The sequence below is a fragment of the Myotis brandtii genome, unplaced genomic scaffold (genome assembly GCF_000412655.1).
Source record: "Myotis brandtii unplaced genomic scaffold, ASM41265v1 scaffold354, whole genome shotgun sequence".
NCBI classification, from domain to species: Eukaryota; Metazoa; Chordata; class Mammalia; order Chiroptera; family Vespertilionidae; genus Myotis; species Myotis brandtii.
In genome coordinates, this window is record NW_005363609.1 from 570,641 (window position 1) to 585,168 (window position 14,528).

General features: G+C 45.8%; 1 protein-coding gene across 7 annotated transcripts in view; it reads right to left on the minus strand.

Moving 5' to 3' along the window:
- The window catches only part of AGAP1 (ArfGAP with GTPase domain, ankyrin repeat and PH domain 1), a 411,226-nt gene that overhangs the window by 129,199 nt on the left and 267,499 nt on the right, over positions 1-14,528 (minus strand). For 6 of the 7 annotated variants that reach the window (XM_005871712.2, XM_005871713.2, XM_014544150.1 and 3 more), the window contains one exon: positions 5,071-5,239. In XM_005871712.2, coding sequence (XP_005871774.1) covers positions 5,071-5,239 — 169 coding nt within the window. Of the gene's footprint in view, positions 1-5,070; positions 5,240-10,301; positions 11,269-14,528 lie in introns of those variants that run through there. The other variant, XM_014544152.1, reaches the window with a different exon arrangement.

The window sequence follows — 14,528 nt, forward strand, 5'->3', positions numbered from 1 at the left end:
ACAAGTGGGGGGGGGGGGGGGAGGAGGAGATTAACCAAAGAACTTATATGCGTATGTGCATAATAACCCATGAATAGACAACAGCATGTTGAAGGCCTGGGGGGAGGGAGGGGGGAGGGTCAATGAGGAAAAAAGAGGGGATATCTGAAATACTTTCAATAAAGATAAAAAAAATTTTTTGAAAGTCTTTTTTTCTACTTTCACTCTTGATTGATAATAGTTTGCCATTGCATAGGCTTCCAGGTTCAAAGTTATTGATCCTCAGAAGGGAATTCTTCCATTATCTCGCAGTAGTGTTGTTAGAGGTGAAGATTCCATCGTTCCCTTCCTTTGTAGGTAACCTGCCTCTTCTCCTACCTCATTTGTTCTCTACGTTTACAGAGCCTCCTCCCCCATCTATCTCGGTGCCTGACTCCTCAGACGGGAAGGCCCCAGCATGTCCTCCTCACCTCTAGCATATTTTCTTCTGTTATATCTTAGATTCCCCACAGTGTTGTTAGCCATGTTATTTAGAAGATAACTTACCTAGTCAATCTTTTTTCTTTAATTTTCAATAACCCCTTGGTTTTTCAACCTTTTGTTTGTTTCATTTTATGGATACAATAACTAACCTCTTAAATCTTTCTGACGATAGTAGTTATAATTTCACCAAAAATTATAAACTAACAGAATGGATTAACAAGACAGATACAGGAGCTAAATGAGAAAAGTGTTAACTTTACTAAGGGATAGAAAATAAATCTGAATAAAATGGGAAATAATTGAGTTCCATGATAGGAAACTGTGGTCAAGATGTTTTTCCACCATTAACTGACAGGGTAAAAGCAGTGACAATTGGAGTCACATGAGGTTATTTTTAAGGGGAAGGAGTGGGTTTCAAGTTATTCTGAAGTTTATTGGAAAAAACAAATGCATGACAATAGCCAAGAAAAATTGGAGGATAAAGCCAGTGTGATGAATCTGCATCAGGTCAGACAATGTGGGAATAGCAGATCAATGGAATACATTCTTGAGCGCAGACACAGAGCTCATTTAATTAAATGAGTTAGTTTACAATAAAGGGGGCCAATAGAATAAAGAGGGAAGGGAAACATTCACCAAAGAGAGAAAGAACAGTTAGTTACCTATTTGAATTAAGTTTAATTAGATGTCCTATCACATATACTAGACTCAAACAAATTAAAGGTGGATTAGTGATTAAAAATTTTTTAAAGGATCTGGAAGGTATATAGTCATTCGTTATACTATTATTTCAACTCTTCAGTATGTTGGAAAACTTTTATAATAAAAAGTTGAATATGTCTAAAAAAAAGAAACACTGCAATGACAAAACTCAGAAATACACATATATGAATTATGTTCTGATTTCAAGATGATTGAAGGCTTTCCAAGTAGAAACCAGAGAAGTAAAAGACATGACTTGATTATATATTAAAAAGGGGGAACCTCTAAATGTAAATAAGACCATGTGGTATAAAAAAACTAAGAAATTGGGGAAATATTATAAAGTGTTGATATCCTTACTATACCAAGAGTTCTTACGTATCAATAAGGAAAAACAAGCACCCAGTACAAAAATGGGCAAGGGATACTTCTAAACAACTACAATGTAAGTAATAAGTATGACCAATAAACATGTGAGATGTTCAATCTCACTACTAATTGAAGAAATCCAAATACACCAAGCATGGGGTATTTTTATTGCTTATCAGATTAGCAGAGAGTCTAAAAATGATACTTAAATAGAAATATTAGCAAATGTGTGGGGGTTAAATGGGCACTCACTTTATGGATGGAGGGTCACTGCATATGCAACCTTTCTAGAAATTAATTTGGAAATATGAATCAAGAGCCTTATAAATGCTTATACCCATTGACTGAGTCACTTCACATATGGACTTTTTTTTTAAATCCTCACCCGAGGTTATTTTTTCCATTGATTTTTAGAGAGAGTGGGAGGGAGGGGGGAGGAGGAGGAGGAGGAGGAGGAGGAGAGAAACATGGATGTGAGAGAGACTCATTGACCGATTGCCTTCCACACATGCCCTGACCCAGGGTGGGGATGGGACTTGCAACCCAGGTACATGCATTTGACCAGTAATCGAACCCATGACCCTCTGGTGTACAGGCCTATGCTCTAACCACTGAGCAACTGGCCAGAGCCACACACGGACTTTTAAGACAATAATAAGTGTTATGCACAAAGATTTAGGTACATACATGTGTTGGGTCTATGTGAATGGAAAAGTTACTGGAAAGAAAGGTACACAACACTGATCTAATTCAATAACACTAAGATAAAAAAAATGAATAATAAAAAAAAGAAAGCAAAAAAGAAACACTTCTAGTTAACTCAGAGCTCTAAAACAGAACAGCAGAACTCAAATGAGTGGAGAGTGAGGATAGGGGGAAATACCATGCCAGTTCTTTGGCAAATAGCTCTAAAATAACAAAAATAATTAATGCCTATTTTTAGCTAAGAGTCCATCCCTTACCATAAAAATAGCATCAATTTACTTCTAATTAAATTTTCTGTGTTGGGATTTTTCATGTGAGGGCACACCCTCTGAACAACAGAATGAAGGGTCATTCACTCTTCCTGGACACGAGCCGATGGCGTCACCTGCATGCTTAAGAGGAATGAGCCACATCTCTCACTGCCACGAATGACTGTGAGGCACTTTCTCCCCTGAAGCCGTACCTGCTCCTGCAGATGTCCCACCCCAACTTCCACGTCCCTGCCTGTGAGCCAAATAGAGGGAAATCGGCCAGGCTTCCTGCGTGGGGATTAACCTGGCTCAGGGTCAGCTGGTTTGGCTCAGTGGATAGAGCATTGGTCTGTGGACTGAAGGGTCCTGGGATCGATTCTGGTCAAGGGCACATGCTGGGGTTGTGGGCTCGATCCCCAGTAAGGGGCATGCAGGAGGCAGCCGATCAATGATTCTCTCTCATCATTGATGTTTCCATTTCTCTCAACCTCTCCCTTTCTCTCTGAAATCAACAAAAATATATATTTTTAAAAAAGGATGAGTAGTAATAAACTGAGGGTGCAGCCATAGCAAAGGGATTTCAACTGTGCCCCCACACCCCCTTTCGTCCACAGCAAGAGTCTTAAAGAGAGTGAACTGGGTTCTGAAACACTGGCCTTAGGAGGACCCACACTCCCTCCCTCGGGAGAGGCCATGACATACCCGACTCCATGGGATGGGATAAAGGTTACGTGGCATTTTGGATTTTCTATTTGTTACCCAACATTACACTTTCCATATGCAAGCGGCAGCTGATCATACATCTGAAGATAAAGAAGTTCAGACTCCAAATCTCATGCAAGCAACACTGCATCCCAGGTGCCTGGCGGAGTCCCGCCCCCGCTTCACTCCCAGCACAGCCCTGCTCACACACCCCATCACTGGGTCTCCCTCCCCGGGTGCACCCCCGCCGTGAGCTGCTATATTTACCTGTCTACTTGTCTCTCCCCCACCAAAGGGTGCCATTCTTGAGGGCAGGGCTTACCTCTTCTCCTGTGTCCCAGAGTCCTGGACTGTGCTTAGCATTAAAAATTCTATCAATGTTTCTTGACTTGAATAACCCATCCTGACAGATGTGACGAGATGGGTTAGAAGGAGAAGGAAAACCAGCTGGTTATGAGGTGACTAATCCTCATTCTAGGGCTCAGGGACTCATTTCCCACAGCACATCCAAATCCTGGCACACACCATGTGCTCAATAAATATTTTTAAATAAATACAAAGTAACAAAGACAGCACAAAGTGTTTTCTCAGGCATGTCATTTCCCTCTTCTTATCCCATAGAGTGAGCACACCATCCTGAAGAGGGAAAAATGTCACCTATGTCTTGGAAGGAGGGTCAGCAGGTCACAGAGACCAGGCAAAACAACCCCCTTTCTGGAATGAACCAAGGTCTCCGTGAGCAGAAGGCCCTGGTTCTTTTGATGAGTAGTAACAGTGACGTCTGTATTGTGCTTTCTGAGTTTTTTGGCACTTCCATGTGACCTCACCTGCCACCGCATCAGTGACCGCATAGAAGCCAGACCAGGTCGGCCTGAGGTGGTAGTGACGCACGGACAGTTACCTGCCCCATGCCCCTTGGCATCAAGCAGCAGAACCCCGGTTCATAGACCCCAGACTCTCGCTCCTTCTTATGATCCTGCTTTCCCCAACCGATGCTATTTATGCCAAACTGTGGGGTCAGCACACCATTCCTCTTTCGAAGCATTTCACATTGTAGAGAGGGACATGCAGCATCCTTAAGAAGCAGAGACACATGCAGAAACCACCACAGAACAGAAGTTTATTCTGGGAAGACTAGCTGGAGGGAAGAGAGGGGCTTTTTGATGGAGAAAGACACAGAGAGGTCTCTGTGTTGCAGGACTCTGAGTTCAGTGGGAGGGCTTGACCAGTCCCTATACCTTTCCTCCGACAAGTAATTGTGGAAGCTCAAAGCCACATTGCCACTGTTTGCAAAGACTCCTAACCAACAAGGAACCATGGCATTTGAATGGTTTGCAATTGCCAGGTAAGTCTCAGCACATCTAACTTTGAGAAGGCGCTTCCTCAAAGGAGAGTAAAGAAAACGAACGCTGTGTCAAAGAATTACACAACAGTTATGACATAACGCTGAGGGCATTTCAATGCTCCATGGGTCCAAGGGTTTCCTTCAAATCTCGCTCCACACGGCCTTTTTCCTTTTACATACTTGGTCCCTATGGGTTAGTTAACACGAAGCCTTGATCCTTTAACAATTCATTCGTGTTTTTACGAAGGCCCTTAAATCCTCAATCACGTGCACAATCGCACTAGCAACCACCCGGCTCCGGACAACCTCGTGGGCTGGCTTGTGCAGCTGGTACTTCGAGTGCCACCATGTGCAGTCACAGAACCCATGGGGGAGAGGGAGGGGTCACTGGTGGAGGAGATGAGGCTTCTAGACCTCAATCTACAGCATCATGGCCAACGCCTCAGCGAGCCCACAAGCTCAGCCGTGTCCCCAGCCAGCACCACGGACAGCGGCCGGCGCACGCCTTCTCTGGTGTGTCTGCCTTCAGCTTACCTGAATTGGGTGAGATGTGTAAACTGCTCATGTCCTTGGACAGGCCGTTGGTTTTGGGGCTGGAGATGGGTGCGCAGGCCGACGTGGCGCGGGGGGGCCTCTTCCCGGGGACCTTCACAGTGGTTCTCAGAAGGTCGATCTCTTTCCCGTGAACGTTCTGCATGTAATCCTGTTCAAACGTTAAACAGCCAAGATAGATTAAAAAAGCAGACCTTCCACCAACTGGGACAAGACGTTCTAGTGGATGTCATGAGCTGTATGTAATCCTAGCCCTTTCCCCTGTGGCACATGCTCCGAAAATAAGGAGGCCCTGTTCTGCCTAGCACAGGGGGCCTCCCCGTTATACGGAAGTCGGAGCTCTGCCTCCCAGTCCTGCGTTAACCCAGATCCTGGAGAGATGAGGAGACAAAGCAGACGGGTCCGTCACAGGGGACAAGAACCAGCTGTAGAAAATGAGCATGGACATGAAGTCATATTGTTTGAACTGTTGCTTATGCGACGGCACACGGGGAACCGGGCCCCTCCTGGATGGTTTACCCACAATTCCACGGAGCAGAACTATTGTGCAGTGACATTTCTGTCTCAGAGGGCAATGCCGTTAAACATCTCGATGAGACTGAAGCTGCCTGGAGGGGGCAGTGGGGAGAAGGCCACTGAGAGCCAGGGTGAGGGGCCTGTGGGCAGATTAGGAGTTATCGACGCTTTCTTGCATTTTGGGGGGCAATGAGCCCCGTGTCTCTGTAGACATATTATGAAATCAATAGCACTCCTCAGAAAGGGATACATTCTGAACCGCTCGTGGGTGAGTAACATTTCACAGGATTTAAGATTAAGCAGGAAATGGGATCGACGACTCCGTCCTTGCAGGATCTTGGTGGGTTGCCTTTAGACCATGAAGGGGAAAACCCACTGGTTTGTGTTTAGTGGAAGCAATCAGGTTCCTAAGGACACCCTCCAATGGCAGCTCTTCGTGCTGAGGCGGGACCCGCAGGACCGTGGGACAGACACGTGGGGGAGGGGTCAGAGGCTGCACCCCAGTGGGGCCAACAGAGGGGAGTGAGCTGGGCCTGCCTCAGTGGTGCCAGCCATGCCCTCCCTGGGCTGGCCAAGCTGTGCACTTAAGCTCCAGGGGGGCTTAGGGAGGGTCACCCCAATGTCCCCGGGGCAAGCTGGTGAGGAGGGGTGGTCGGCCACAGCCACCCTGGAGGACAGTTGTGGGTTTGGGGAAGGGAGGCTGTGTCCAGCTGGGAACAGACTGAAAACTTCACATGGAGATCAAGATGCTTGGAAAACTCCCCCAAATATAACCGACTATGAAAAAAGCTGTGGGTTTGAAAGGATGTGGACCAAAGATGTAAGAAAGCTATTATCCTTAAATCAGACTGCAGGACAGGTGGACTGGAGGGAATGTAGGCGGACTCATGGTTGAGCTCCCTGTGTTGAGGATGGGAACAAAAAGCACCTCAAAGAAAGTGACCTTTGGTTAGTGTAGGGCTACAAGTCAAGGTCATTAAAGAGGTCATTCTTAAGCCTATTTCATTTATTTCTATTAATAGCTGCCAAAACAGGCAAGGCCAAGTTTCAAAACCAAAGTTAAGGCTTGTAAATAATGAATTCCTTCTTGCATAGTTACTCCTTTAAAAATATCAACTTGCTATAACTTTCTTCTTTAATGCCAATTCTTAACAAATTAAAATACAATAACAGGAGTGTAATTGAGCATTTATTGCTTATGGGCTCTAAAATGAGGCTAATCAGAGAGTGACTAAGCCTCAGCAGGGCTCTTTTAATGGGCACGTTTCAACATACAATAACCAGGACATTTTATTCAAAATTATTATAGAAATCTACGCAGAGCCTACTCCTTGGGTTTGAACGCGCCAAGGGAACACATCTGTCTCGAGCCCAGCATGGGCCGGGGATCTGTTCTCTTGCCTGAGTTATTTAGGCGCTGAAACTTCACAAGAACGAGCTGGGGGGAAAATCGGAATATAAATTTGGCCATTTTTATATTTCAAGTCACCACAGTTTTTAAAAACTGTACTAAAGGCATGTCCTACACCATAAAGGCCCCTCCAGGCGGAGCTCCGGCAACAGGTGGCGGGAGGGAGCCGCGAGAACATGGCTTCTAGCTTCTCCCACGAGGAATGACACTGAGCTTCCTGTTTCTGAAAGAATAAACTCATCTTTTTCATCTCTCCTGGGCCTGGTACTGGAGGAATTAAAGCTACAACCACGAAACCCTGTCCCCCATCCTCTGAAGTGGGCTGTGCAGCTGGATGGGTCTGAGGCAGGGACTCCCTGGGTAAAGTAAAGACAGCAAGCTCGATTTTGATATGCAAATGCATGTTCCTTCTCCATGTTCCTTGTAGAAAATGCTGATCGAAGATAAAAGGGGAAAAAACCCTTTAACAAGGCATGAGGGTAATTCAAAGCCAAGTACTTTTAAACAGCACTTAACAAGTCCCCGGGGCCCACTCAAGAGCCAGGCCCCCCAGAGGTGCCATCTCCTGCCCCTCAACAGCTTGAAAAAGTAGTAATTGCAAACCTATTTGCATTTTTCTTCTCAAGTTGTCCACGCTCATCATGTGGATTATTTTTCCCGAGCAGGCGCTGGAGCAGAGGGACCCGTCCAGACGCGTGGCTGGCTCCGCCACCGTCCTGCGTCCCCCCGCACCCAGGCTCCGCACCTTCGCCATCCCTTGTTTTTTGCATTTCGCTCCTAATTATGTTGCATCTATTGCCGTACACTTAATTAGCTGCATTAATGTGATTTCTTTTCACATAGTCAAGCAATTAAGAGCTATGATTGAGTTTCATTCAATTAGCCTCAACAAACATGCTAATTGATGTCCCAGATGCAAATGAGCTGCAGTGAGAGAAACCTGCTAGCAAGTGAGAGGAGCCCAGAGCCACAGCTTCCAGCTTGCTGCCACCTCTGTGGGGCTGCCACCAGGAGGGTCAGTCATCAGTGCCTGGGTGTACCAGGTCCCCCCACACGGAGAACTGATAGACAGGCTGCTGTCCAAGGCTGTCCTAAAACCTCACAGTTACACATCACCAGGACCGGGAGACTGTCAATTGTATAACACTGTGCTCTGCAAGGAGATGGCCCAGAGTCCACACGGAAGTACCGCAGGAGGCTGCTTAAGAAAACGCAGGCGTTCTCCCCAAAACCACCAAGGGGAGATGCGTGTGTCTCCACAGTCTATACAGTGCTCAGTAAATGGCGAGTTCATCTTAGTCAGCTCTGGGGCATCTGGCACTTCAAGTTAAGCGCAGAATACAGCAATCCATCAACAGTCCCTAAAAATACTCTTACTCCATCGATTCGCACTGCCTCCCGTCCGGACGTTACCGGTGGCTGTCTGGTGAAAGATGGTTTGCCCGATGTGTTCACAGGGGCACCGAAGGCAGTTAACAAGGAATTAAAGCTGAACTGAACTGCACAGACGGCTGGACTGGCATCTCAAAGGCAGACATGCACCGAAGGTCTACTCTCTTACGCACAGGTGGTGCAATCAACAACATGCCGTTTTACACACACTTCTAAAAAGTATGAAGATACTTCATTTTCACAATTAAATGGTGGAAAAAATAATGGACATCTTAGTTCCAATTAGGTTTTCCCGATAATAAATGTTGAGAAATTTAATATTTTCCATTCATATGTAATATCTCGTCGAAGTTAGATAACTTAGGACATACTGACATTTGCTTTTTTTTTTTTTGCCATGGTTAATCTAATTGGGTTTTTCCTCTTTGCATTATCTACCTTAGCAGTGCTCAAATTGTGGTCCTGGAAACACTTTGGGGGTGGGGGGGGGGGTTACAAGTTAAACACTATTTTTAAAACAATTCCAAGACACTGTCTGCCTTATTCACTGTGTTGAAAGTTGCTTTGACTTTGCAAAAGTGATGGTGGCTAAACCTGCGGGCTCCTTAGCACAAGTGGAACCAAACTGGGCTACTTTACTCATTACTGTATTCATGGCAACCCTCTTTAAGTACAAACAAACAAGAACAGTCTCACTTCAAAATGTTCTTAAGAAACCCCCAGGGCCCTGGCAGGGTAGCTCAGATGGTTAGAGCATCATCCCAATATGCCAAGCTTGCGGGTTCAATACCTGGACAGGGCACATACAAGAATCAACCAATGAATGCATAAATAAGTGGAACTACAAATCTCTCTCTCCCTCTCCCTCCCTCTCTCTCTCTAAAATCAATTTATAAAAAGGCACCCCCCCAAGTTGATTTTTAAAAAATTTCAACCCTTGAGTACATGCCTTTTTAATTTTTAATTTCCTGGGTGGGGACCTGGAAAGCACCAGAGTGTTCCGGCTGCGTCCCGAAGGCTGAGGGTTACCTTGCAGAGAAGCATCTCCACGGCTGTGTGAGTTGTGAGCTGAACTAGCCCCTTTTTACTCGAAAGAACGACCATGTCAGACTTTAACTACAATTACTCCGTGTTGCGTATTTGGCAGGCATTTTCTTGAAAACAGTATTTATGGCCAATGATAAAATTTGAGCTTTCCCATGGCAATGAGGATTTTCAAAACCTGTATGTCTCACCATGAGCTTGGCACCTTCCAAATGAGACAGACGTTACGACAACGGTGGTGGTGCTACAAATGTGATTTCTGGACACGACGGAATGAGAGTGTCACCCTTTGGAACTCTGCATACCTCAGTTACACACACCTCTGAGGTGACCGATGCATGAGCGCAAGAGGATTCAAAATGCAAGGCAGTTCTAGGGGTTCCAATGCGGCAGAGAATGAACATTTAGTGACACGGTTTCGGATCCGCACTGCATTCTGAGCTTTAGCCGCCTCCAAGAACATGCACAGTGGCCTGAAACGGCTGGCCAAAAACTCCTCCCGTTTCTAACAAAATAACTGTATCAGCAGACAGTTTCCTCAGACACTTTCACCAAAACAACATATCACAACAGGTTAAAGGAAGCGCCAGCAGACATGACAACTAGCTGTCTTTTATTAAACCGGACAGCAAAGAGCTTCGAAAAAATGCACATGACACTCCTCACGATTTTCTTTTGGAAAGTATATTATTCATAAAACATCTTATTTATAGAATAACGTTACATAATCGATGGTTTATTATTCCTATTTTAAATTACATAACTTTCAAAATTTTCTGTTTTAATTAACGATAAATATTGACAGATATAATGCACAGAAACAAAAGCTCTTTTAAGTGCTTCAGTGTTTAGGACAATGAAGGGGTCCTGAGGCCGCAGGTTTGAGAACTACAAGTGTCGGAACAGCCAGGGCTCTGAGCGTGCGACTGTGCACGGATCTGGGGGCACAGACCTGGGCCTCTGTGAAGAAATCAGGAGTGGTCTGCAGACCTGTGTCTTCTGGCGAGAAGGAGTGACTCCTCACCTGTTTTCACTGGTACTTCATGAACGCCCACGTTCAAAGACGAAGCAGTAGTTTGTACAAGTTCTATTTTTAAAAACCCTCGCTTCTGGGATTAAAAAAAAAAAGTATGCAAGAGACACCATTGTTAGATGTACTGCGATTCCCAAACCCCATTTAATACTGTTTTCAAAGGAAACTAATCTATAAAGATGGACAGAGTACCATCCATTCATGGAGACCCAGCGAACACGCAAGCCCAGCGCTTGTGAATAACAAACACTGGCCTTGCCCATAGCCACGGCACAGAGGAAAGTGATGCCCTAAAATCACTACGAAAATATCGTAAAACTCTGACAGATCTCCTGGCTTTGTCCTTTCAGGTCAGGTATCTCAAAGGAGCCCGTTTCTCCTGCTCTCCAGCGGTGCGGCAGGAGGCAGCGTCCGAGTGAAGCGCCCTCTAGAGGAGAAACCACAGCGTTTCCCACGACAGCCAATGGAATTCCAGGGCTTCACTTTGGGAGGGGGGCTCCGTAAAGACAGTGCTTGTAAACACACGTCAGTGTGACGTGTGGCCACCACAGGAAGGAGGTGCCTGGCACACCCATGTTCATGTGGCCGAAATCTGATTCTTCACTGAACAAGTGCTTTATTGGGCCTGGTGAGCAACGTGGTGAGAGACGGCTGGTGCAGCCTCGTGAGGGTCTGTGGGCAGGCTTCACGGACCGAGAGCTCCGAACCCACAGCCAAGGCAAGTCCTCCAGCCTGTGGGCTTCTTACAACATGGGCTGAAGTCCAACAGTAGCCAGGGTAGGGGCTGGGGGGAGAGAGGTTATTATCATGTAAATCAAAACAGCAGAAAATTCCCACTGCATTGTGAATCTCTTTTGCTTCCTTTTTTTTTTTTTAATATATTTTTATTGATTTCAGAGAGGAAGGTAGAGAGACAGAAGCATCAATGATGAGAGAGAATCATTGATCGGCTGCCTCCCGCACACCCCACACTGGGGATCAAGCCTGCAACCTGGGCATGTGTCCTGACCAGGAATCAAACCAGTGACCTCCTGGTTCATAGGCTGATACCCAACCACTGAGCCATGTCGGCCGGGCCTCTTTTGCTTCTTGACTGGATTGACCTAGTGTCTTGTCTTTCCCCTGCAAGAAAGATTGTCCTCACTGTAGGTTAAAGTGAATATAACCAGTTCTGGCCCATGCGTGTTGGAACTGAGGCTGCCCAAAACGAATGTGTGGGGTACGAACATGGCCTCCTGTCTTCTCAGCCGCCGGGCGCCTCTTCCAAAGGCAGGCGGGAGTGGAACTTCACCTCAATGAATGTCAAGGAGCCAATGTCACTCCTGGGCCAGGTGACTTTTAATAATCACAGATGGCTTGAAACAGGTGGATCTTGGAAATTCTGAGTTATACAGGAATTGTCACCATAATGATCGATACTAGGTCTGAAACTCTTTAAAACTTGAGATTCCTGCCCGGCCGGCAGGGCTCAGTAGTTGAGCATGGACCTATGAACCACAAAGTCATGGTTGATTCCTGGTCAGGGCACATGCCGGGATTGCCCAGCTTGATTCCCAGTAGGGGGCGTGCAGGAGGCAGCCAATCAATGATTCTCTCTCATCATTGATGTTTCTACATCTCTCTCCATCTCCCTTCCTCTCTAAAATAATAATTTAAAAAAAGTATTTAAAAAACAAACAAAACAAAAAAACCCTTGAGATTCCTCTGGGTGAATTTGCTGTAGTCTGCAACAATTAAAGACAGATTTTTAAGACAGAAGAAATACACATCTGCATACACATCTGTCCTCCAGAGCACTGATGATCACTAGAGGCCTGTTCTTCTGCCATGGGGCCCAACGCAGGACAGAAAAATGCCCACTTCAGTTCTTGCCCATCACAACATTTAAATACTTCTTCTAGTCTTTAAACCTTCACTGGCCTGTTGAGAAGTCTTGTTGTTTATCCCCCCTCCCCTCATGCTTTGCTTTTACAGGTGTTATTCTGTTTCCCTAACACTATTGCCCACCAAGGAGGTTTGCAATAATATAATCAGGTTCATTTCAAATGCACAGTAGTCCATTCACTCGGTAATAGAATGTTCTGGTTTCCTAAACTAAGCAAGTCTGCAGAAACACAGTCAGCTTCCTCCTGACCGGAGCTGGGCTTCAGAGTGACCTCGTCGGGGGTCCAAGCCCGGGCCTTTCGGAGCCACACCTGCGGGGGACGGACGTCACCTAGTCACTCTCGGTCCCCATTTCCACATCTTTAAAAATAAGGGCTCATAACAGACCTAGCCTCGTGGGGCTGCTGTGTCGGTTAACTGAGATAATAGAGGGAGTGCTTGGAAGAAGGCCGAGTTCTTTCCACAAACGTTAGCTCTGACTACTCTTGCCGGATGGGAATCCCGGAGCGCTGCCCTCGGACCTTACGTGGGCACTTCCTGAGCAGAGGTGCCGTTCCCATTCTGGGAACAGATTCTGACATGATGAGCCATCAGGGATGGCCTGCAAAGCTGTTGTTCACTTCGTAGAATAGGGGGAAAATGGTCTTCTGCAAACACGTGACATTTTCCACTTTTTCTCCCCCCCCTCCTTTTGTGGGGGAGGCATGTATATGGTAGTCAGACATTTTTATTGCAAAATGCCGTCTGGAAAAGATGCAAAACAAAATTGCTGAGATGCAAGGGAGGAAAACGAAGGGGGAAAACAAAAGGCGCCTTCCCTTTGCTTATTGAGTTCAAAGGCATAACAGGCAGCACCCTGCAGCAAATGGGAAGCTACACTAATTTTAAAGCCATAAAGCGCTATCAAGTGCCCTGCGGGGCAGGACTACACTGCAGCTCCCGGCACCTAAATAAGACACGGTTCATTTACTTCGCAGCTTAGCCTAATGTAATCATCAGCGGATTTTAGCCTAGAGTTGTAACAGGCAAATAGCCGCTCGAGGAGGCGGCTCTCGCCGCCATCGAGGGGGCCGAGGCTAGATTGCTGTTGATTAGAAAATTTTTCAGTTTTGACAAGCACTTAATGAACATAAATCGCACCTTGATTGGTTTCCATTTGGGGCCACGGGCACACCTGAGAAGAGGGCCCCTCCACCTCCACCTCGCCCTTCCTTGGAAGGCCTTAGCAACAAGCGGGCAATCAGGTTACGAGCCAGAGATGAAAATATTTATAAAATACAATTATGAGAATTCAATTTCCGAGCAGAAGTGGAAGAACACTCCCTCACGACCCCCCACGTCCAGTCTCTCCCACTGAGTTCTCGGGAGTGACTCACTGTCAGTGGGGAAAATGGATGGTTTTGATTTATTTACCTTTTGCAAGAATTTTCGGCCACAATTAGTAACACTCAGAAGGCCCAAAAATTGGAAAACAAAATGACACAGATTGAGTACAAAGGAAGAAATGCCATACTGCTAAGGCAACGTCACATCGACTCTACTAGATGCTTCAAGACTCAAATTCACAAGCTACACGGTGAACTCTGTGCACTTACACACACATACGTATACATGGATACTTCATTTTCTTTAAATCCAGAGACATGAGAAGAGAGAACTTTTCAATGCAGTAAAAATGGGTTAGGTAAAATCTGAATTTATAGAGAGATGTGAAGACTTTATTTTGTCTGGTCTCACCCTACTTCTATTCACTCTGTGTTATCAAGACAACGCACAAGCATGTTGGCCCTTTTATCCGTAAATCCTAAATATTTCCCAAACCCTGAGGGCTATGTAAAGTCGACAAGGAATTCCTTGGGCAGAAATAAGATTTTGATAGAGAACCTGACTTTTTGGTGTATGTGCAATAATAGGTATCAGCTTTTCAATAGGAATTTTTCTAACAAAACTTGTAGATGGTCCCTGGAAATATTTACACCACCACAGCAGTATCATTCCACGGGACTGAAGGCATTGGTATTTGGGAGAAGCAATTTTTCATACTCTCTGAACCTAGTTGGATCAAGGCCAAAATGATTTCCCTGGCCACCCGAAGCTCAGGCATGGACAGCGCCGCCCCACCCCGGCACTTGGCAAACAGGAACGGCCACGTGAGCAGGG